This window comes from Eublepharis macularius, chromosome 14 (genome assembly GCF_028583425.1).
Source record: "Eublepharis macularius isolate TG4126 chromosome 14, MPM_Emac_v1.0, whole genome shotgun sequence".
Taxonomy (NCBI): Eukaryota; Metazoa; Chordata; class Lepidosauria; order Squamata; family Eublepharidae; genus Eublepharis; species Eublepharis macularius.
This window is the reverse complement of record NC_072803.1, coordinates 36,427,574-36,449,493: the sequence shown is the minus strand read 5'-3', so window position 1 is coordinate 36,449,493 and position 21,920 is coordinate 36,427,574. Positions and strand designations below refer to the sequence as shown.

Sequence of the window (21,920 nt, the reverse complement as noted above, 5' to 3'; positions counted from 1 at the left end):
GCTATTTACAAACTTGCTATACAAGGCTGAGAGGGAGAACACTGAGAACGTTGGTCAGTTTGATGGCTTTTTCTCTTGAGTTACAGCAGCTGCGTGAAGCATGGAAATGGGATTGCTTAAATGTTAAAGAAAATTTGATTCAAGTATTTGGCAGTTATAAGTTTACGGGGCATCCTTTTGTTTGCATATTTTGAGTAATTAGATGCTAAGACAGCCATATCTGTATAGGTTGTCATGCTGTTTAGTCAAAGAATGAAAGAAATATTGCCAGTTCTTCAACGCTATAAATAATGATGCAATAACTTTGCAAAGTCGGTGGCTCTGTTTCCTGACCTGTACAGTGAAAGAATTGCACAACTAAGGCTAGTTCTCAGATGTTACACATACCATGTAAAGTTTTCTATTTTCATGTGGCATATTCCTTTTCAAAATAGAAAAGAGTCCAGTAGCACCTTTATGACTAACCAACTTTACTGTAGCATAAGCTTTCGAGAATCACAGTTCTCTTTGTCAGATGCACGAACTGCTGGACTCTTTTCTACTTTGCTACTGGACTCTTTTCTATTTTGCTGCTACAGACTAACACGGCTAACTCCTCTGGATCTATTCCTTTCCAAAAAGCATTTGGCATGTTAGCCTGTCACCTGAGGAATCTACCTGAACAATTCCATGATACTTTGATGCACTCTTCTTCAGGTCCATGGCATTTTGAATATTTGCATCATGCTTATAGGAGTTGAAGCTTTCAGTGATGTCATCTGGGCATGATGTTCTGATTCCACACTGCCTGACAAAATGGAGTACTTTCTTCAAAGTACTCTCTTTGGATATAGTTTCTATGATTTCAGTTAGAAAGGTAGCAGTGATTTATGGGGGTTTGGAACTTCCAGAAGCATTACAATGGAAAAAGATTTTTAAAAAATTCTTTACACTTCACACTGCATGCTGTCATCTGCAGCGATCAATCATGTGGCAAGCACTTGCACTACATATCTTATCATCGACCATGAAAGTAGTAAGCATAATATTTAGACCAGGCCTTGATGTATTATGTGATGTATTATGTTCAGGTTAGTGAGAGAGGTTCTTTGGAGCCTGTGTGATTATCAGATATCTATATGAGCAGGTAGCTGGCTCAAGGTTGACTCAGCCTTCCATCCTTCCAAGGTCGGTAAAATGAGTACCCAGGTTCTTGGGGGTAAAGTGTAGATGATTGGGGAAGGCAATGGCAAACCTCCCCGTAAAAAATCTGCCAAGAAAATGTCGTGATGCGACGTCCCCCCATGGGTCAGTAATGACTCGGTGCTTGCACAGGGGACTGCTTTTACCTGCCTATATGAGCATTAGATTCCTTTATGACCATGAGAATTTAAGGCCAACAAGATTTTCTGAAGATGGGAGATTTGACTCTCAAAAGCTTATACCCTGAAAATCTTGTTGGTCTCTAAGGTGCCACTGGACTCAAATCCTGCTTTCTACTGCACACCAACACAGCTACCTATCTGAAACTATATGAGCATTGTGATAGGTCTTGCTTTCATTATCAAAGAAATGGAAAGCAAATTCTATTGATTGCTAATAGATCTGTCTGTCCAGACTGCTTTGCAAGATTCTCTGTGGTGCATTATATGCCAGTGAGCTGTCTGGTGAGAGTTTTTGAGGGCTGATGTTATAATTTCAACATTGTACTGAAGCATGTTGCTTATAAAACTTTTGTATGGAGGTGTGGAGGTAGCAAACTCTCAAGAACTGATGCTTTAAATATGTGCTTTTTCACACAACAAAATGAGAGTCTTTTACCATGATGCTATTCTTCTGAAATAGGCAATTATATCTGTGTGGTTTATAATTTACATTAATTATGTTGAGAGTCCTGAATAATTGCACATTTTTAAGAAGTGTAGAATCCATAATAAAATAAACTTCTTCTGCAATATTGAAACTTGAGTATAAATTGTAATGACTTTTGGACACTGTACTGGTACAATACTAAGCATATATGCAGGCTACAGTTCTTAAGTGGCTTACTTGTTGATGTAGAAATAAACAATTTGAGGGTTACATTCTTAAACCTGTTTCTTGAGGTCCTTGGTATGTCATGTAGTGTTCTTCTGAGATCCTAGACTAGATTATTTTAAAGTGATTGAATTGTCTAAATTCTCAGCATGCTTGTTGTTTAAAAGAGCTACCCTAAAAAAGCAACATGCTAGGTATTTATTTTATGAATTATCTTAATCTTGAGTTTATCTGGATTTTTTTAAGGTGGTCAGCCTTGTTTGGTTGGAGCATGTGTTTGTGTGCCTAATGGTCTTGCACCAGTGTTTTACTTGGCACCAAAAGCTGAAGAAGGGTAATATCTGGTAAAGTGTGCGTACTTTTCACAGCTGTTTTGTTCTTATTGTGTATAGGCTTATGGGCACCGTAAATGGAAGCTAGGTGGCACTGTTGGCTTCTATGTTCTTTGCCATCAAGTCCCTTTCAACTTCTGGTGAACTTCTGAATTAATTAAATAGTCCGCTTTCCCTGCAAGCAGGCTCAGAGCAGATCGCATCATTGAAAGACACAAAATAAAACAGATAAAACAGGTAGCATAAAAAGCAGATACAATTCTCAAATCCACCCTCAGCAGTGCACATTGCACAGTCCTGCATACAGTCATTTTGGGCCCATGAGGGCTACTAGCAGGGAGCGAGTGCCCCCCGTCCGGTAGGTGGCCATATTTGAGGCTCGCTTGCCTCAACCACCAAAGGCTTGGAGGAACATCTCTGTTTTACAGGCCTGGCGGAATGATAATAAATCCCACTGGACCCAAGTCATCACAGACAGAGAGTTCCACCAGGCTGCTGTCAGAGTCGAAAAGGCCCAGGCCCCGGTTGAGGCAAGACAGACCTCCTTGGGGCCAGGGACCACCAGTAGATGTTTATCTGCTCAACAGCGCATCCTCCAAGGAGTATAGGATGAAAGATGGTTTCTTTAATTGTTATGATCACAAGCAATGATATGAGCTGTTGTTGTGTGGATGCTGCTTTATTGAATTTTATTATTGTAACTTTCTTTTTTTGTCCTGATCAATGGCTTCAGTAATAACCTTGATGGATCAAACTCTGTTCAGTGTAAATGACAATAGAAATGGTAAAGCAGATGGTCTTGCTGGCATGATTGTGGTTCTTCAGCACCTACATATTTAAGGATCCAGCTTCTTCCATGGTTTTCTACCGCACATATTCAGGATGATACATACAGCACTTGTTCAGTTTTATATTTAGGCATCAACTGTATTTTTGCTACTGAATGTTTACTTTTACTGTAACTTTTCTAGTTATGTCAGAGGCATGTATTAACACCTTGTGACCATGTGGTGTGTCTTGGTATTTTTAGCAGTTGTGTAATGTAAAACAGTTATTCTGATTGGATAAAGTACTGTTATACAATATCTAGTATATAAAAACCCTTTCTCAGCATGACTGTTGCCACAGAATGATAATCCTGTCAACTAACAGTGGATGGCAGAAAAGAAATGAAACTGTTTTATACTAGCTCTGATACAGTGCTGGTGCGTAGAGGTAAGGTAAATGAACTAAATGAAAGATTTAACAAATGTAAAAGAGTTCCGCTAGGAAGTTACAGCCTCTAATCTTTCTGTAGGTTATATGGCTGAGTTGAGATTTGATTTTTGAAGTTACCACTCTGTACATCTGAATTTTCATAATTTGAAATAATTTTTTAACTTGTTTAGAAATTTGACTGCATTGGACTGTTTCTGTGTTCAAAGTACAATTTGTACTAACATTAAAACTATTTTGTGAATCTGGTTTAATAAAATGGGTATAGCATAGTGACTGATTTATAGACTGGGAAGAGCATGGTTTAAATCATGCTTCTGCCATGAACTCGCTTGCCTTAGGCAATTTTTCTTTCTCAGCCAATTATCTACAATATGGGAATAATAATACTAGTCGTTACATAGTAACATGGTAAGCCATGAGAAGTATTTGAGCTCTTTGGGTAAAGCACAGTAAAATAAGAAATGTTGATGATTTATAGGTACCCTTTGGGCTTGCTTGAAGGTTCTTTTTAATTTTAAATAATTGTGTTTGTGGTTATAGAAACAAATTGGTGTGCCCTTTTATTTAGAAAATATATTTATTTAAATTGGTGGTTGAGGAACTAGGGATATTTTCTCACTTCCAGCCATGCATGCAGTTCTGATTGCGACCTCTGCATGCGGAATTTTCCAGTTGATTGGACTAGAGTTGAGCAAGTGGGCCCCTTGTGTCTAATCACAGCTTAGGTCCCATGAAACTCAGCTGGATCTGTCTTTAAACTTTAAAGAAAAGTACTGATTTGGTGTGGCTGGTTTGACAGTTGCTGAGAAGTCAGTCAAAAGCTGCCAGCCTGTAATGACCTGGGAACTGTACGCATAGTTGATGTTCTGGCAAGTGTTGGCTATGCTGCCTAAACTATCTTGGCTAATTAGAATATCACTAAAGGGCTATAATTATCCACATTACTTGTTCATAGTGGTAAAAAGCATTCTTGTTTTGCACAGAACTGTTCAGTGTCTGCTTTCCAAATGTTCCTGGTCCAATACGTTGGTTTGAACTTCCTTTTGATATTTATGCCACTCTCCTCCTTCCTTTCTCTTCTTGCAAGTACCTACCAGTTTGATTTTGGTTCTTATTTTAGTCTATTCTTGCCAAGAATCTGTTGTAGGGTAATAACAATATTAATAATTCTTTAGAGCTTAGAGTTATAAATATGAAGCACCAGTGACTGCGTAGATATTTACATGGTTTAGATCTTCAGCGACTATGAAAATGAGAAGGAAAAGCTAGAAGCAATAATCTTATATGCACAGACTTATATTAGAATATGCAGTAAAACAAGCAGTCTTGAAGGGAACTCCTTGGATGACAATTTTGAAAAAGACTTGTTCCTTCTTTCTCCTTGCCTAGTCTTAACCTGTAAGTCCCTAATTTTTAACCAACTATGGTTGCTTTGTAAGGTTTTAGAGAACAAGGAAACAGTCCTTATTTTGTTAATACTTTTTGTGAGATTATAAAGGGATTCTCAGTGACCATTCGTCATCTTGCACCTTAAGAATTCAGCTGAAAATGCTACAGGCAGGCTTTCGAGCTAATGCCAGTGAGGTTTAGACTTTTGTATGCGCATGTTTTGCAATAACATCTTTATTGTGTCTTTTAAGTAAAAGCACCTGCTCTTACTGGCTAACGTACTCATTTTCCTGGAGACTTGCCTTGCTTTTGTTAACTGCAAGTTTCTCCAGGATAATAAGGGTTTTGGAGCAGACAGCAGAGGCTGGTTACTACTGGTCATGAGTTGTTCCTCATTGCAAGGGATGGCAAAAATCTGAAGGCAAAATTGCCATAACACACAAGAATAAAAAAAGGGGATTGAAGGGAGGATACTTGGGGCCCCAGGAGTCCGATCCAACCTTTAGGCGATTCTCTTTACTGTCTCCCTGTTTTGTTCCACAACTGGTCACTCCTGTTGCCTGCATCTTGGCTCATACTGGACAAGAAGACATTGCCTGTGTCTCAAATTGTGTGCAAGTAATCCAGTGAACGAATTCAGTAGTATTGGCCTTTCAGCTATAGGTCAGTTCAAAATTTCCCTATTGTTAAAGATTAGTTGCAAGCCAGAAGCTTAGAATGGTGATACTATGACCTTCCACTTCCTTTCCATTTCTGCCTTGTTTTCTGTTAATTCCCTAGTCCTGTGCTTTCAAACATCTTTTTTGATGCTGTGTAAAGTCATTTTTCCCAGCTGTCCCATGGGAGACTTTTTGTTGAATCAGTCCCCTTACTTCTGAAAACCTTGTTATAGAATAAGTATTCTTTAATGCCTTCAGCAATTGCTGAATTAATAGACAGCCTATCCCTCTCAACATTTTAGAGGAATAAATCTTTAGTGTCTTCCTAGCAAACTGTGGGCTTCAGTATTAACCTCACATTAAGTTTAGTGAGAGATTGGCAGGCCTCGCATTAGTGCTCTAACCTCAGTGAATATAAAATGGAGCTTTTATTGGATAGACCCCTATTCAGCAGTTTACCTGGTCATGCAAGAATAAGACAAAAGAGGCAATATAAATGGGCGTTAGTAACAGAGGGAGATGCATTTGTACATAGTTGTGGAAGGAGTGCACTTTATGGGGCATTTAATTGTAAGAGGTCTTGGGGTAGTTGAAAAAGAAAATGTGTGAACTTAAAAGTATGTAGACCAGGTACAGCAGTTGAATAGAATGCAGACTATGAAATGCTACTTAGCCACTGGAACAACTTTGAATATTTTGATTGTTTAAATTAGCTTTTTTTTTTACTGATGATACTTCATATGGGCTTTGTATTGTTATACAAAGACTGTATTAATGCATAATGTGTCAGATCTTGTTGGGTTTTTGTCTCATGTGAGCTTCTTCTGGTTTGGTGAGGTATTCTGTTTCATTAGTCTGAAATTGTGGCATTTTTCATCAGATCAAAGCTTAGTTTCTTTCTCTTAATATTTGACTGCTTCAAAATTATATTATATATTCAAAATATATTAAGAATATTCAGGGAAGCACACAATGAACTTTGCCATATTGTTCTGTATGCCGATATTGTAAGAAATGATTTGTTTCCATCTTCTGTTTTTGCATGGGAATTGGGTAATCTCTTTTCTCGGGCCACATATGCACAGTTGTAATTTAAATTATCCCAGAGTTGGACTAACTGCTTATCTGCATCCAGTTTACTACTCTTGATTAGCCCTGTCGTATTACTACGACTGGTTATGGGCTTGGTATGGTTTAGTTCCTTAGGTTGCTGACTTAGATGAGCGAGGTTGGTGTTATCAGATTTGAAATTGACTTGAACTCTTTTAAAGTTCTTTCTTTGATAGACACCCCTTCACAGGTTAGGTGCTCCAATTTATGCACATGCACACAGCACTCCTTCTCTTTTACTGCAGACCTCAGGGTACTCCACTGAGTCAAAACCCTTTTCAGATACTGGGCAAGAGCTTATATCAAAGCTATAACCCGGTTCCTTTGGCCGAAGGAGAGACTCCTTTCTACCCACTTTCTTGGTGCAGTACAAGTTCCCAGAACTCTTGTGTCTCAATAAAATTTAGTGCTGCCTGTCCCACTTTAATACAAGGACTGAAAGTGCTTCATAAACTTGATGCTTTTACTGTAAGGATACAGTTTTCCCAGTTTGGAGTAGTGGTTAAGAGCGGTGGTACTCTAATATGGAGAACTGGATTTGATTCCCCACCTCTGCTTGAAGCCAGCTGGGTGACCTTGGGTCAGTCACAGCTCTCCAGAGCTCTCTCAGCCCCATCCACCTCACAGGGTGATTGTTTTGGGTATAACATAATTTGTAAACCATGTCCTGAAGGGCGGTATATAAATCAAATGTTATTATTTCTTTCTCACACAGAGGGTTCTCTAGCTGACCCGCTCTGGTTTTGGGTTTTTTGAGCTCTGTTGTGAGGGGATTAGACAACAATCAGCAGTTTTCTGTGGGTGATGGTATTAATTGGGAGAAGTTTTTAATATAATTGGCTTACCATAACCTTGACTTACACTGAGGTTAATAACTAAGTATTGCATCTGTCTCTTGTAGAGTTGCATGGCAAAAACTCTTTATTGGTTTCTTTTCTTCTTTTCTAGGAACTGTGGAAGCTACAATTACTTACAGGACCTAATGCTCCCTTGTGAATGTCCATGATGCTCTTCTGACTGTTGAAGGTGCACTGCTATCCTTTTACGTGAAAACTCTGTCTCTTGTACCAGCATCTTTAGTAACTGTGTAAGCATCCTCAGCATTTCAGAAATAATGGGGATTGGCAAGAACACCACTTCCAAATCTGTAGAAACGGGAAGCCCAGCAGAGGGCAAGTATGAAGATGAACCAAAACACCCTGCATTCTTCACACTACCAGTAAGTTAAATGTTCAAAGTTGCTCTCTTATAGTATTGGCAGTGCAATTTGGATGGCACAGTATAAGTATGGTTAAGCAAAATGTCTATTTCATCTTTAATGGTTGGACCTAAAAGGGGTATTGTATTATTGGAGACTTTCCCAGATAGAAATTAAGCAGCTTTAAAATTACTCGCTGACCTGTAGCAAGATTGATCTTACAGCAACTAGTCCCACTCTATTTTTCTGAGGGGTGTAGTGACATCTCTGTAGATGGCTAGTATTTGCATGATGAAGCAGAGCCTTCCGTATGAAAGACCTTCAGTGCTGTCCTATTTGGGGAGATCAAGCACACTCACTCCATGGCCTGTTTGTTTCCTCTGAAAGCTATCAAGATACTTGACTTGTTCATTTAAAAGTTGCTATACTAAATTGAATCTGTCAAAACAGAGTATAGTAGATGAAGATAAAATAGTTCTGTGATTGAGAAATGCAACTGAGGACTCTTGATGAATTACTTCGCTTGTTGAAAAAAAATGATTTGTTTAGTGACTGAATTGCTCAAGTGAACCTGCTTTTTTCTGAGAGCTAAACTACACGAGGCACCCAACAAGACACCTGCTGCTGCTGCTAGCTGCCTGTCAGCTTTGGGTTCAGCTCTCTTTGGGCTCCCCTCCCCGACTCTTTCCCTCCCATCCTTCTGCCCTGCTACTGCTCTGACATGCCTCCTGCCCCTAAGCTCCCAGAGGAAAACCTGAGCTCAGCGGATTTTTGCAAGAAACACTCTTGCAAAAATCTGGTCCACTCGGGTTTTCCTCCAGGAGCTTGGGGGCAGGCCCAACTACACTTCCCAGGTAAACTTACAGGACCCGATACATGTCGGCCGTCTTGTGCAGTTTAGCTCTTAGTGAGTGCAGTTGATAAGATAAGGGAGAGTGGCTGTTGCATTGTTTATTGGAGGTGTTTGTTCATACAAATTGATTTTTTTTGTAATCCAACTTGAGTTTCAGTGAGAAAGGTGGACTATAATTGAAGTGAATAATAATTTCGACCTTTAATGTCACAGGTACAATAACACTTAGAAAATTTTGCAACACACTTAAGGTAATTTTGCTTGACATTGACCTTTCTTAATTTAGAAACAATTTTGTTAGCTACAGACATGCTAGCCTCATTTTACATGCAAGGGTTTGGCCAGCAGAGTAAGTAACAGGCTGTTTCATGTAAAGGTGTCATTTACTCTAAAATAATCACCATACATCTTCTTGAAACTTAGTGAATTACAATGGGATTGTTATATGAAATACCAGCTCTAGTTTATGTAGTAGAGATAGGACTGTAGACCTGACTTCCGTATTTAAGTATCTCTTCCAGTGAATCCCTGTGTTCAGAATTAAGAGTTTCACTGTAAATGATTTTGTGAACCATCCTCTACAGTTAATATATACATATTAACAGTAGAGTTCTATGCATAGCCATACCCTAATATATATATTAGGGTATATATATATATAGGGTCCTGTGCATAGCCACACCCTTGAATTCACTGGGCTTAGAAGGGCATAACTCTTGTTTAGGATTCCTATTATGCAATCTGCAGATACAAAAATATGAGACAATCTTCGGAAAACTTCCATGTACAGACATGAGAATCATTTTGGATTTGCTTCTGAGTCTTTTCATTTTTGCCTACTTCTAAACCTCTGTGTCCTGACCTAGATGGTTCAATGCTAGCCTGATCTTGTCATATCTCAGAAGCTAAACAGGGTCAACCCTGGTTAACACTTGAGTGGAAGACCACCAAAGAAGTCCAGGTTTACTACACAAAGGCAAGCAATAGCAAACCACCTCTCTTAGACTCTTGCCTTGAAAACCTTATGGGAGCACCATAAGTTGGCTGCTACTTGACTGTACCTTACACACACATGTTTACAAGGAATGTTAGCATTACAGCTGATACCAAGACAGATTTCAAAGTTGTAACAAGAGCCTGCTGATTCTACAAACATGCTCCTCCTGAGGCCATATGTTCACTGTACCAAGTTTAGCAAGCTGAATGTTAAGACAGTAGTTGAGTAGTTTACAGTGCCAAGATACTTTTCAGGATTCTAGGAGGCCAACCACATACACTCTTTGAATAGATTTACTAATCAGACCAGTTTATTAAACACAATAGCGTAAGATTCTAGCAAAAGCAAATAATGTATATATATGCTTTTATTTTATTATGCTACCTCACCCATAGGCACCAGTTGTTCATCGGCGGTCTTCCTGTGCAGTCCCACATGGGACTGCGCACGCGCAGGCCTGCCGATTCCGGAGATTTTTATAGCTCTGAGCCACTAGGGGGCGCCCCAGCCTCCAAACGCGCATGCGCAGCCGTCTTTTCCCGCCGAAAAACGGCTCCTAAGAGGCGGGGCACCCCCGAAGTCCCCTCAGTTCCTCTTTTGCCGCCGACTGAAGAGGTTCTTGCTAGCTCTGCTGTTTGATAATTCCTTACGAATTGTTGGACTATGTCGGATACAGCACTATTCAAAAGATGTTCCACCTGCGACCGAAAGATGACCAAATCGGATGGTCATTCGGAATGTCTCTACTGCCTTGGGGAGACTCATAACCCGCAGGTTTGTAAATTCTGCCGCACCTTCACCCCGAAGGCCAGAGCAGAACGTTCGGGTAGATTGCAAGCTTATCTGTGGCGGCGCGCGATGGCTGCGACCGACCCTCCTGCTTCGGGCAAGTCACCTGCACCCGATAGAACTTCTACCCCGACCTCTAAATCTTCTGAGAAATCTCGCTCTCGACACTCCCCGACATCCAGCGTCTCGAGATTCCCGAGCCCCAAACAGGTGGTTCGGAGCTCCTCGACACCGACAGTTCCGGCTTCATCGGATCCGACCTCGGAGTCGAGGCCAGCGTCGGAACCTCCGGGCTCCAAAGCGAGTGCCTTGCTGGAAAGAGAGGGCTCAGTACCCCCTTCGGAACCGAGAACGCCGCTCTCGGATCCGACACCCAGTAAAAAGAGGAAGAAGAAGAAGCACCTGTCTTCCAAATCAGATAAGCAAGTCTTGGAAAGTGTAATCACCCCCCAGCGGGTGCAACAACAACCACTCGACTCCGATCTTCCGAGAGATGACCGTGGTTCCGGGACTGCATCCCCCCCGAAGAGAACACCGGGGTCTACCAGGTCTAGAGAGTCTGATGTCATCATGGTGGAGAGACCTCCAACCCCTTCGGGTATACCTCGCTCCCCTTCTCGTGGATCCTGGTCGTCAAGATCTTCACGGTCTGAAAGGGGGCGCCCGTCCAAACGATCGGACCGATACAGTCCGTACTCGAAGCATCGTTATTTCAGAGAGGGTTCCTTCAGTCCCCGACGAGAACCGAGACGGCGCTCACGTTCTCCTTCTCTGCTAAATGCATCCATAGGGGGTTCCGGACGGACCCCGGCTCATTCTGACGCCGAGTATGAGGATTATCTGGCCTTTGGCAAGCATTATGATTCACCACCTTCGGAGTCTCCGGACGGAACCATTGGCCCATCGGAGGAAGCTTCTCCTACGGAGGACTTCCGTGCTTACAACGAGCTGCTGCTAAGAATGGCGAGAGCTCTGGAGATAGAGGTGGTCTCTTCGGAACCACGTTCCAAAGACAAGATTCTGAAGCACATGTACTCGGGATCGACTCCGACTATCGCCTTTCCTATGATCGAAGGCTTTGTGGAGTTACTGTCTGGTCTTAATTTGAAGCCTGCTTCGACCCCTGCAACTAATAAGAAAGTTGAAAATCTTTACCGGGTCAAGGACGAACAGTGTCCTTTCCTGTCGGTACACCCTCCTCCTTCCTCTCTCGTAACGGAGGACATGCAAGCGAAACCCAAACAAGGGTCTCTATCCGTCCCGTCTGATAAGGACAGTAGAAAGATTGACTCCTTAGCCAGGAAGGTCTACACTTCGTCAGCTTTTGGCATTAAGGTGGCTAACTATGCCGCTATGATGGCGGCTTATCAACTCCTTCTGTGGACAAAGGTGGCTACGTTTGTCCCTCAACTTCCTGAGGATCAACGAATCTTCCTCCGTGTCATTCAGGAGGAAGCTGTCCGCCTGTCAAGACATCAGATCACAGTTAGTCGGAATATGGCTGATTCTTCTGCCAGAGCACTATTGTCATCCCTGGTGCTGAGAAGGTTCGCCTGGCTGAGGAACACGGCTTTACCCAATGAGACGCGTGCCAAGGTAGAGGACCTACCGTTTGAGGGGCAAAACCTGTTCTCGGACAAGACGGACGACTATTTGTCAAAGAAGCGTAAAGACAGGCTTACGGCGCGCTCGTATGGCGTTACACAGCAACAGCATCAATCTGGTCGCCCACAGTACAAGCCCTATTCCAGGTATCGTCCGCATCGATATCAACCTTATTATGGCTACGGCTCACAACGCCAACACCATTATAGTCCGCAACCCTCCTTCCAGAGGAAGAGACAAGGGCCCAAGACCCGACAGAACACCCCTCAGCATCAAGCCAAGGAGTCGGGACACCCTCAGAAGCAATTCTGACAATTACAGACCCCTGAACCCTTTTTTGGGGACAGGCTGTTTACCTTTTTTGATGAGTGGTGTGAAATCACATCGGATGTTTGGGTTTTGAACATAGTTAAATTCGGTTATAAAGTTGAGTTTGTTCGTTACCCTTGTCTCTCGCTCCCTGTTTTCTCTTCACGATCACCCCAACCTGGGGTGGTCTCAGAGTTATCTGCTTTACTTTTAAAAGGGGCTATAGAAGAAATCCCCTCTACTCCCCCCTCCCTGGGTTTCCATTCCAACCTTTTTGTGGTGGACAAAAAAGATGGGGGTCTCCGCCCCATTCTTGATTTGCGTAAATTGAATAAGTCAATCAAGGTTCGAAAATTTAAGATGACTACACTGCAAATGGTGTTGTCCTTATTGCCCCCAAATTCTTGGTTTGGAGTATTGGATCTAAAGGACGCGTATTTTCATATTTCTATATTCCCTGATCATAGAAAATTTCTTCGTTTTACTTATGGTTCCCATGTGTTCCAGTACCGTGTCCTCCCGTTTGGGTTATCTACGGCCCCTAGAGTGTTCACTAAATGTGTGGCGGTGGTTATCGCCTACCTTAGGACACAAGGTTGTTGTATTTTTCCGTACCTCGATGACTGGCTCATCGTGGGGCGCTCTATAGAAGATGTTTCCCGCCAAATCTCTACCACGTTGGCTGTCTGTTTAAAATTGGGATTGTTTGTGAATTTTAAGAAATCAACACTCACCCCCACTAAGGTTATTCAATTTATTGGAGCCATCCTGGATGGGTGTCGGAATGCTGGTTTCCTTCCTCCTGATAGAGCAGATAAGTTGAAAGCCCTTATTAGGAAGTTCAAGGGTTGTAGGTTTCAGTCGGCCAGACTGATCCAAGTCCTTTTGGGTTATATGGCTGCTACTACGGCGGTAATACCGTTGGCCCGACTACGTATGAGACCGCTCCAAGGGTGGTTCTCTAGGATCTTTAGCCCAGAAAGAGATTCTCAACGCATGAAGTTGAGTATTCCTCGCACAGTCCTGGTTTCCCTGGACTGGTGGTTGCAAGACTCTAACCTTTTTGAGGGTGTAGGTTTTGGGTATAGACAGCCTGACCTATCCGTTACTACGGATGCCTCGAATCTTGGCTGGGGTGCTCACTGCCAAGGGTTTTTTGCCCACGGGTTGTGGGATGAATCAGAGTGTACGGAACACATTAACCTCCTTGAGCTACGGGCGGTTTATTATGCCCTGATTTCTTTTTCTGAAATGGTGTGCAATAAGACTGTTCAAATCTTAACGGATAATACCACAACCATGTTTTATTTAAATAAACAAGGGGGTACATTGTCTAGGCCTTTGTGTGAGGAGGCCGTCAAAATTTGGGAATGGGCGATTGAACATTCCATTTGGCTGATAGCTATCCATATTCCGGGGGAAGAGAATGTTACTGCTGATCATCTTAGTAGAATGGAGATGGACACACATGAGTGGTCCCTGCACGATAAATATTTACATCCTATTTTTACAGACTGGGGGACCCCAGAATTAGACCTCTTCGCCTCGGAAGAGAACTGCAAGATTCCCCAGTATTGCTCCAGAGGAGGTGTCGGCCTCGAGTCTCTTGGGGACGCTTTTCAGTTGAGTTGGTCAGGTCCCCTCCTCTATATGTTTCCCCCGGTTCCCCTGCTGGCCAGAGTAGTATCCAAGATCCAGATGGACAGAGCGTCAGCAATTCTGATTGCCCCGTATTGGCCGAGACAGCCGTGGTTCCATGCCCTTATGAGACTGCACTGTCAGATGCGTCATCTCCCGGACTGTCCAGATCTCCTGTCGTTTCGAGGAGTGCTTCATCACAAAGTACATTCACTCAGACTGACGGCATGGTTGATCCTCCAGGATTAGGGTTTTCGGCGGAAGTTCTGAACGTCCTCCAGAATGCCCGTCGGCTGTCTACGAGGCAGTCATATACCCTGAAATGGAACAAGTTTTCAGTTTGGTGCAGAGATAGAGGGATTGACCCCTTAGCTTCCTCCCTCGCTGAGGTCCTAGATTTTTTATGGGGTCTTAAGCGAACAGGTTTAGCTAATTCTTCCGTCAAGGTGTATTTGGCCGCTATATCGGCTTTCCACCCGCCGATTGATCGGAAGACGGTGTTTTCCCATTACACCTCTAAGTTGTTTTTGAAGGGGCTTAATAATTTATTTCCCCCAATTAGGGTGCTGGTTCCCCAGTGGTCTCTGCCGTTAGTGTTAACTCGACTCCTTTCAAAACCTTTTGAACCGTTGGCGTCTTGCCCTTTAAGTTTATTATCCTTTAAGGTTGCTTTTTTGGTAGCCGTAACTTCTGCCAGAAGGATGGGTGAATTAGCTGCCCTATCCTGTGACCCCCCTTATCTGAGCATTCACCAAGATAAGGTGGTCCTTCGTACTAAAATTGAATTTTTACCTAAAGTGGTATCAAAATTTCATTTAGCACAAGAAATCTCGTTACCTGTCTTCTTTAAAGATTTTACCTCTGAAGCAGAGAGATCTCTTCATACCTTAGATGTCCGTAGAGCTCTCCTTTTTTATTTAGATAGAGTTAGATCTTTCCGGAAGGATTCTCACCTTTTTGTTTGTTTTGCGGGCCCTAAGAAGGGAAAAGGGGCTAACTCTCAAACTCTAGCTCGTTGGGTGGTACAGGCTATTTTGTTAAGTTACAAGGGTGCTAACCTGCCTTGTCCCTTGGAGGTTCATGCTCACTCCACTAGGTCTCAAGCATCCTCGGCAGCTCTCCTGAGAGGTGTTCCATTACATGATATCTGCAAAGCAGCGACTTGGGCGTCTGCAAACACATTTGTGAAGCATTATGCTTTGGACGTCTTGGACAGGAAAGAGACTGCAGTGGGTACCGCGGTCCTACAATCAATATTCCTGTCATGATGCCTCTATGCCTTCCACCCAGGTATTTATGCTATGTAATCTCCCATGTGGGACTGCACAGGAAGACCGCCGATGAAAAACAGTGTTTCATACCTGTAACTGTTGTTCATCTAGGTCTTCCGTGCAGTAACACATACCCTCCCTCCTTCCCCGCTAATTCTCTTGGTACTTACCTTGCAGTCGGCGGCGAAAGAGGAGCTGAGGGGACTTCGGGGGTGCCCCGCCTCTTAGGAGCCGTTTTTCGGCGGGAAAAGACGGCTGCGCATGCGCGTTTGGAGGCTGGGGCGCCCCCTAGTGGCTCAGAGCTATAAAAATCTCCGGAATCGGCAGGCCTGCGCGTGCGCAGTCCCATGTGTTACTGCACGGAAGACCTAGATGAACAACAGTTACAGGTATGAAACACTGTTTTTCCTGCTGAAAACAGTAAGGTGTCCAGCCATTCTCTTCAGTGGCAGATAACATAATTTCATTAGGTTTTTGCAGGGATGTCATTCAGACACCTACTTTTACGTATACCTTTGCTCCTGCTGTATTGGAGAGCACAGGAACAAACTTGGTTTCTTGGGATGATCTCTTTCTCTTTCTTCTGCTATGTGGTGCTCTGATCTCCTCTTGGCCAGCTGGCCCAAATTTAAATAACACTTCTGTTACTGTCTGTGAGCTTTCCCAAAAGGTCAATTAGAGGAAGAGCCACTTAAGCTGGAGGAAAATATCAACCTTTGCTAAGCAGAGTGGCTGGATACAGTCCAATATTTTCCTGCAGCGGTCTCTTCTGCACATGCTCAGGTCTTCTGTTCAAGACAAGCCTACTTTTATGTGTTTGTGTGAAGAAAGGACTTAAGCAAGATACAGCAATTCTTAACTAATTCTTGCCTTCTTCCTCCTATGTTTCCATGCTACCTAGCTAGCACTTACTGAGTTGATTAATCAATTAATAAATCACCAAATTTTCAGACATTCATAGAACAACAGATCCCACTGACCAGAATGCTTATCTCTTCCTTCCAGATAGTTACTGGAATGAATTGATTTTCTATATTTTAACTACAGTTTGGAAAATCTTCTTCAGTGTATTAAAATGTTGCTTATTTTTTATTATAAAGTTTATTCTCATTCTAAAAGACACATGTCCATATGTATAAAATATATTCCTCCTCCTTTCTTAGGTTGTAATAAATGGTGGTGCAACATCTAGTGGTGATCAAGACACAGAAGATACAGAGCTTATGGCAATATATACTACAGAAAATGGAATTGCTGAAAAGGTATCTTAGCTATTTAAAGTAGAATTGGAGATGCTGTAACCAAATTAACTCTTCTGGTTCATCTCAGAATTTAACTGCGACTCTGAAATATTCTTCAGCTAGTCACTCGTTTTATGTCGGAGGGGTCACTGAAGGACATGTGAAAGAAACACATGAGAGTATGAGTATGTGAAAATGATGGGGAAGGGCTTAGAATAGTGATACTCAGTGATTTAGGAGGCACATGTGACTTTGACATGCCACTTATGGCTCCTCTGAGCACTGTTCCCCAATGTTCCACCTGCCCCATGTTCTAGGACAGTGGACGAAGCTATTGCCCAGTAAGGCTTGTAACTGGTAGGCAGTTCCACTTTGAAACATGGAAGGGATTTGAGGATAATTAAGTTGCAAACTTTCCTTAGCTTTGGGCCTTGTACTAGGGATGGAAGCAAAGAATCCATGCTTTCCTATAATCCCCCCTTCTCTGCAGCCTTCACATTCTCATTCCAGCACCTGAACAGCTGTTGGAAGGTGAAGAAGTTGGTTATAGAGAAAAGAGAGTAAATCCACCACTGTGGAAAATGAGAAAACTGGCTACAGTGAGATAGTGGTGATTTTACTTCTATTTGGTAGTCACGCTCTCTCACCTGAGCTACTGTGTCTCATGCTGAGGAGAGAGCAGGAAGGCCAATAGGGAAGCCTTTGCATTCACTCCAGATACAGAAGGGCTGGCTAAAGCTCAACAGAGGTGGAGGGAGACAATTCTACATGCTCAGAGGTACTCTGGTAATATAAAAGGTTATAGTTGTATATTTATTATTAATAGCTGTCTCTTATATTATGTGTGTGCGCTTGGGGTGATGGACTATGCATATAGTAGTCATGTGGCTCTTTTGGTTGATGGTAATTGCGAATGTGGCTTTCCGTGAGCAGCAGAGTGAGTACCACTGGCTTACAGGCATGAGGTGGAGAAACAGCTGAATAGCAGAGCATTTGCAGTTCCAAAGATAAATCTATTGATTTCATACCCTGGCCTGTCTCAGTGATTCAGGTTGAGTAGTATAGGGGTTTGGAGGATGGGTGTGTGTGTGTGTGTGTTACTGGATGCTAGACTAAAAAGAAAAAGGGATTCCCACTAATGAGGAGCAGCATTGTTGAAGGGTTTTGTTTGGTAAAGCTGTTTTACATGACCATGTTTGTCCTATGATAATTAATAGTATGAAATTGCCATGAAAACCTGCTGTCAGGAATAGTGTTTTTTTGCTTATATGAACTGTGTCATCAACAGAAGACAAGATTTATGGAATAACAACTGAGGTGGAATAGCCCCACTGACCCATGAGTACTGCCCCTCCTTGCCCTCTGGAGTTCACTGCTGGCAGCCCAAATCTCCTTCTAGCACGTGCCACCCATGTGGGAGCCCCCAAACTGTCTGAGGGCTGCTTCTTATATCTTGCACTCTCTGCCACCACTTGACCTTTGCGGGAATTGCCTATGGGAAGGGCCAAGACTCTCCCCACTTCCAGGACAGGCTTGCCAATCTGATCCCTGCCTTTTGCCCAGTTTCCTGCTATTCAGCAGCTGGCTACTGCAGGGACTGTTTACTGCACTTGTGCACCGCTGGGGGATCAGCCAGTTACCAAAAAACCATCCCCTTCCCACCTGGTTTAGATAGCATGGTTGAGCAGTATAAGTCTGTGTGGTACAGAGAACAGATACCAGCATTTAAGAATTTAATGCTCACACACTTTTAAGCACAGCTCTGAAGCAAGCAAGGGAACTCGAAAAGTAGAGGGTAGCAATGCAGTTCCTCTATCCTTCCATCTTTTCATGCCTAACTTAGATCTTCTGTTTAGTCAGGCTCTCTAGCTTAGAAAGTTCCAGTTTATAGAGATGTTCTTATATCTTTCATGGTTCATGCTTCCAGCCTCCACATGGTAAATGGCCATGACCTGCAAGGAGCCAGCTCTTAGCCCCTTCACCTTCCAGATGAAGTTAGCTAAAGAGGCCCTCCTTTCTGTGCCAGGAGGTTTTATTCTCTTCCTTTGCTCACCCCCTGGGAAAGTCAAAGGTGCAGGTTAGAGAGCATTTTCCTGGAGGTTCCAGGAAGAAACCTTTCTGGCATTTTAATCTTTTGAGTCTCTGGTCCCTCCCCCCCACACACCTGGAAGGGAAAGCTTTTAGCAGACAGCCTTCTGGCCACATCTACATGACCAAAGACCAAGGCTGGATACAGCTTAGAAAGCATCTGGCTTTTCCTCCCTCCTCGTACTTGTTCTCAGCTAAGAGACTGTTTTTAAATTGGGGGTGGTTTTGACACAGTCCAAATCTACACGCAAAAGCATTTCTCCAGAATAATCTTAGAAGTTGGTTATACCACCTTGACACAATATGTGTTTGCATGTATCTCCCTCTGCTCTGTCCACAAGCAAGCGTTAAAGGCAGTTAACAGTAAAAAATATGAAGCACAATAAGCATGAAAGAGAAAATTCATTAAAATCATTTAAAAAAGAAAATATGGTCTTAACTTTTAATCAAAATTAAGAAAAGGGCTGAAGAGTAAGTTTTAAAAGAAGTAGGAACTGTGTGGAGCCGGGAGCGTTTGTCTCATGGGCCATTCTGGGCATGCCCACCCTGCCCAACGATCTCCATTGCTGCTCATGCTTGGAAGCTGCCACATGCCCACTCCATAAGTCTTCTTCTTTCTCCTCATGAGGCAGGGGGAAAGGTTGCCTTGTATTTAAACTCACCAACTCCTATGCTTTACCTGCTTTACCCATGGAGGTGTTTAACACTATCTAAGATCTTGGCTTTCATTGCCCTTTCTTTCCTGAGATTTGGCATTTCTACTTCCTAGCTTGTTTTCCTTGTGATTCCTGACACCATCCATGCCTTTTGTTAATGCTCCAATGCCAAGTCTCTAGATATGATAAAACCTAGAAAAATACTCCTCTAAATTGTACTAGCAGAATGAATTATGCTGCTCATGTAGTTTTCTATGAACATGCTGAATTTGCATGTTCGTTCCATATTTGTTTTTCTGCAGAGTTGAAATTTTTTCAGCAAGAACAGGGAATATAAAATGCAAGGAAGCAAAAAGTCCCCAGCTCATTTTTTTGAACTTCTTCACAGCTTTTCGTTACCGTATTTTCAAACCTCTCTCTGTAGCAAAGAATCATGCATGAATAATCTTTAAACAGAGTTGAGATGATCAGGATTCCAGCAAGAAATGCAGGCTGTATAAAAGCACCTTGAGCATTACAAGTTAACCCCAATCTAGATGATTTGAAAAACTACCTTGTAGTTAATCTAATTTCAATGCTCTGTCCTTCCCCAATTGAGATGATGATTATTACGTGCAAAGAGAGCCAGGATTGTTTGACTTGAATACAGATCATGCTTAGACTAAAAATGCAAATTGGAAGGACTGAACGGGGTATTTTCATGCTATTAACCATAATAATAGTGGATTTGGGGGATTATATAATATTTTACACGATTGCATATGCTGAGATAAACAAACTGATATTCAGCCTTACAATATCAGCAATTTTCCATACTCCAGCTGTGAACACTAAGCTTATTCAGGAAGGCAAAATGCCTGAACACTTCTGTTCCTAATGCCACTTTTCTTTCGGAGATTAATTTTGGCAGGCAAGGGAGCTGCAATGGAAACTAAGACAGCATTGGACCACCTAGATTATTTCTGAGATTGCTGCCTTCTGCAATCAAGGAGGGATTAAGTAATGGCAGCATGTGTAACTAACAGGATAAAGTTATACAACTGGGATACTGGGCTCCAGATTCCAAAGCATATATTTTGTCTGCCTAAAGTAATATTTTACTTGTTCTCCAGTCCTTAATTCATAGAATAGAACAGCCAAAGACATCCTCTGACAACGTTGGCTGTGTGGTAGTGGAAAAATGATTTCTGACCCCCTTTCTAAGGGATTATAGTGAGTATACAGTATCATTCTTATTTTGTCCCAGGGTCTCTGGCATCTTGACCCCTACACCATGCTTACTTTCCTTAAAGGAGGCTCTTTCATGCCTCTGCTCTGTAGAGTTCCTGACAGCTACATGGTTTTTCAGTTAAGTTCCAAACTAATTCTGTGTGTCCTGATTAGGGCAGAAAGTACAGATTCAGGGGCTTGTAACTCTGTCACATTGAGGTAGTTAATAGTGCTGGAATCCATCATTGCTCCTTTTCTCATGTAATTTTTGTTACTTGAGTTCCTCCCTCATTGACTCAGGTTACGGGCCATGTGTAATCCTATTCCCTCTATGTTGATCTTTTGATACCCATATTTGAGTTTTTTAAGTACTGAAGTTTTTGAGGCTGCTCTAGGATGCCAGAGACTTGCAAATATCTCCTGAAAGTGTTGTAAGAAGGTTTATTTAGGTTGGCTTTTACCAACTAAGTAATATGGGGTGGGGGTAGTTCTTGATGGGATTGTTTTATTATTATTTTTTATGTCCTAAAGTGAAGAGAGCTAGAAATCCAGATAAAGAATCCCTGCTGGTATGATGCCTGGCTTGCTTCGGTCTTTTCCCTCTGCCTAAAGACTGTAACTTTGAAACCTGCTTAGCATGCTCAGGAGTTAGCAGCTGAGCCCTTTCCAGAATAAACCAATTCAAATGAAAATTCCCGTGTAACATGTCCACATAGTCTTGGCCTTTCTGACTTCACTCAGCGCTGTACTCTGCCCAGTGTGCTTAATCCTTTCCAAGTTGGAACAGCTTCCAGCAGAGCTGTGGCCTCCTACAAAAGAAGTCTGCATTCAAACCACTCTTGTGTCACTCCATTGTGCAAAAGGAGAGCCTCTGAGAGGGCAGCAGGTAGTTGAGAGAGAGAGAGTCCAGAGAGCCTGTTCCTGCATCCCTTTCTCCCAGCATCAGCCTTGCTTTCAGTGTCTGTCTTCCAGGGCAAGAAAGAAGAGATGTCTTCCACACCAACAAAGCTGTGTGAAATGAGTGGTGGGCCTCTTGCAGTACAGAGACAGAGAGGAGCTGTTGCTTTCCCCCCCGGGCCCCCAAGATCGCCTACATCCCTCCTTATTAGTGCATTAGTGCAGTCAGACACAGTCCTACATGACTTGTCATTTGAATGAAGAAATTCCCCATGTACTTCTGGCAGTGTCAAATATGCTTTTGCAAAAGCTTGCCTTGACCGAAATAGCTACAACCACACAAAAAATCTCTCTTTGTTGCTTTTTTCATAATTGGAATTCTTGTAGTGTCTCTGCAGTATACTCTGGTGCATTAGAAAGTGGGTTTAGCACTGGTAGAAAATGC

The 21,920-nt window shown here is 42.6% G+C and overlaps 1 protein-coding gene across 1 annotated transcript in view; it reads left to right on the top strand.

Annotated features, from left to right (window-relative positions):
• The window catches only part of SLC23A2 (solute carrier family 23 member 2), a 95,968-nt gene that overhangs the window by 24,859 nt on the left and 49,189 nt on the right, over window positions 1–21,920 (top strand). Inside the window, exons 2-3 of the mRNA XM_054997364.1 lie at window positions 7,673–7,943; window positions 16,548–16,646. Of these exons, the coding sequence (XP_054853339.1) occupies window positions 7,839–7,943; window positions 16,548–16,646 (204 nt within the window). The 5' untranslated portion in view covers window positions 7,673–7,838. The remainder of the gene's footprint in view (window positions 1–7,672; window positions 7,944–16,547; window positions 16,647–21,920) is intronic.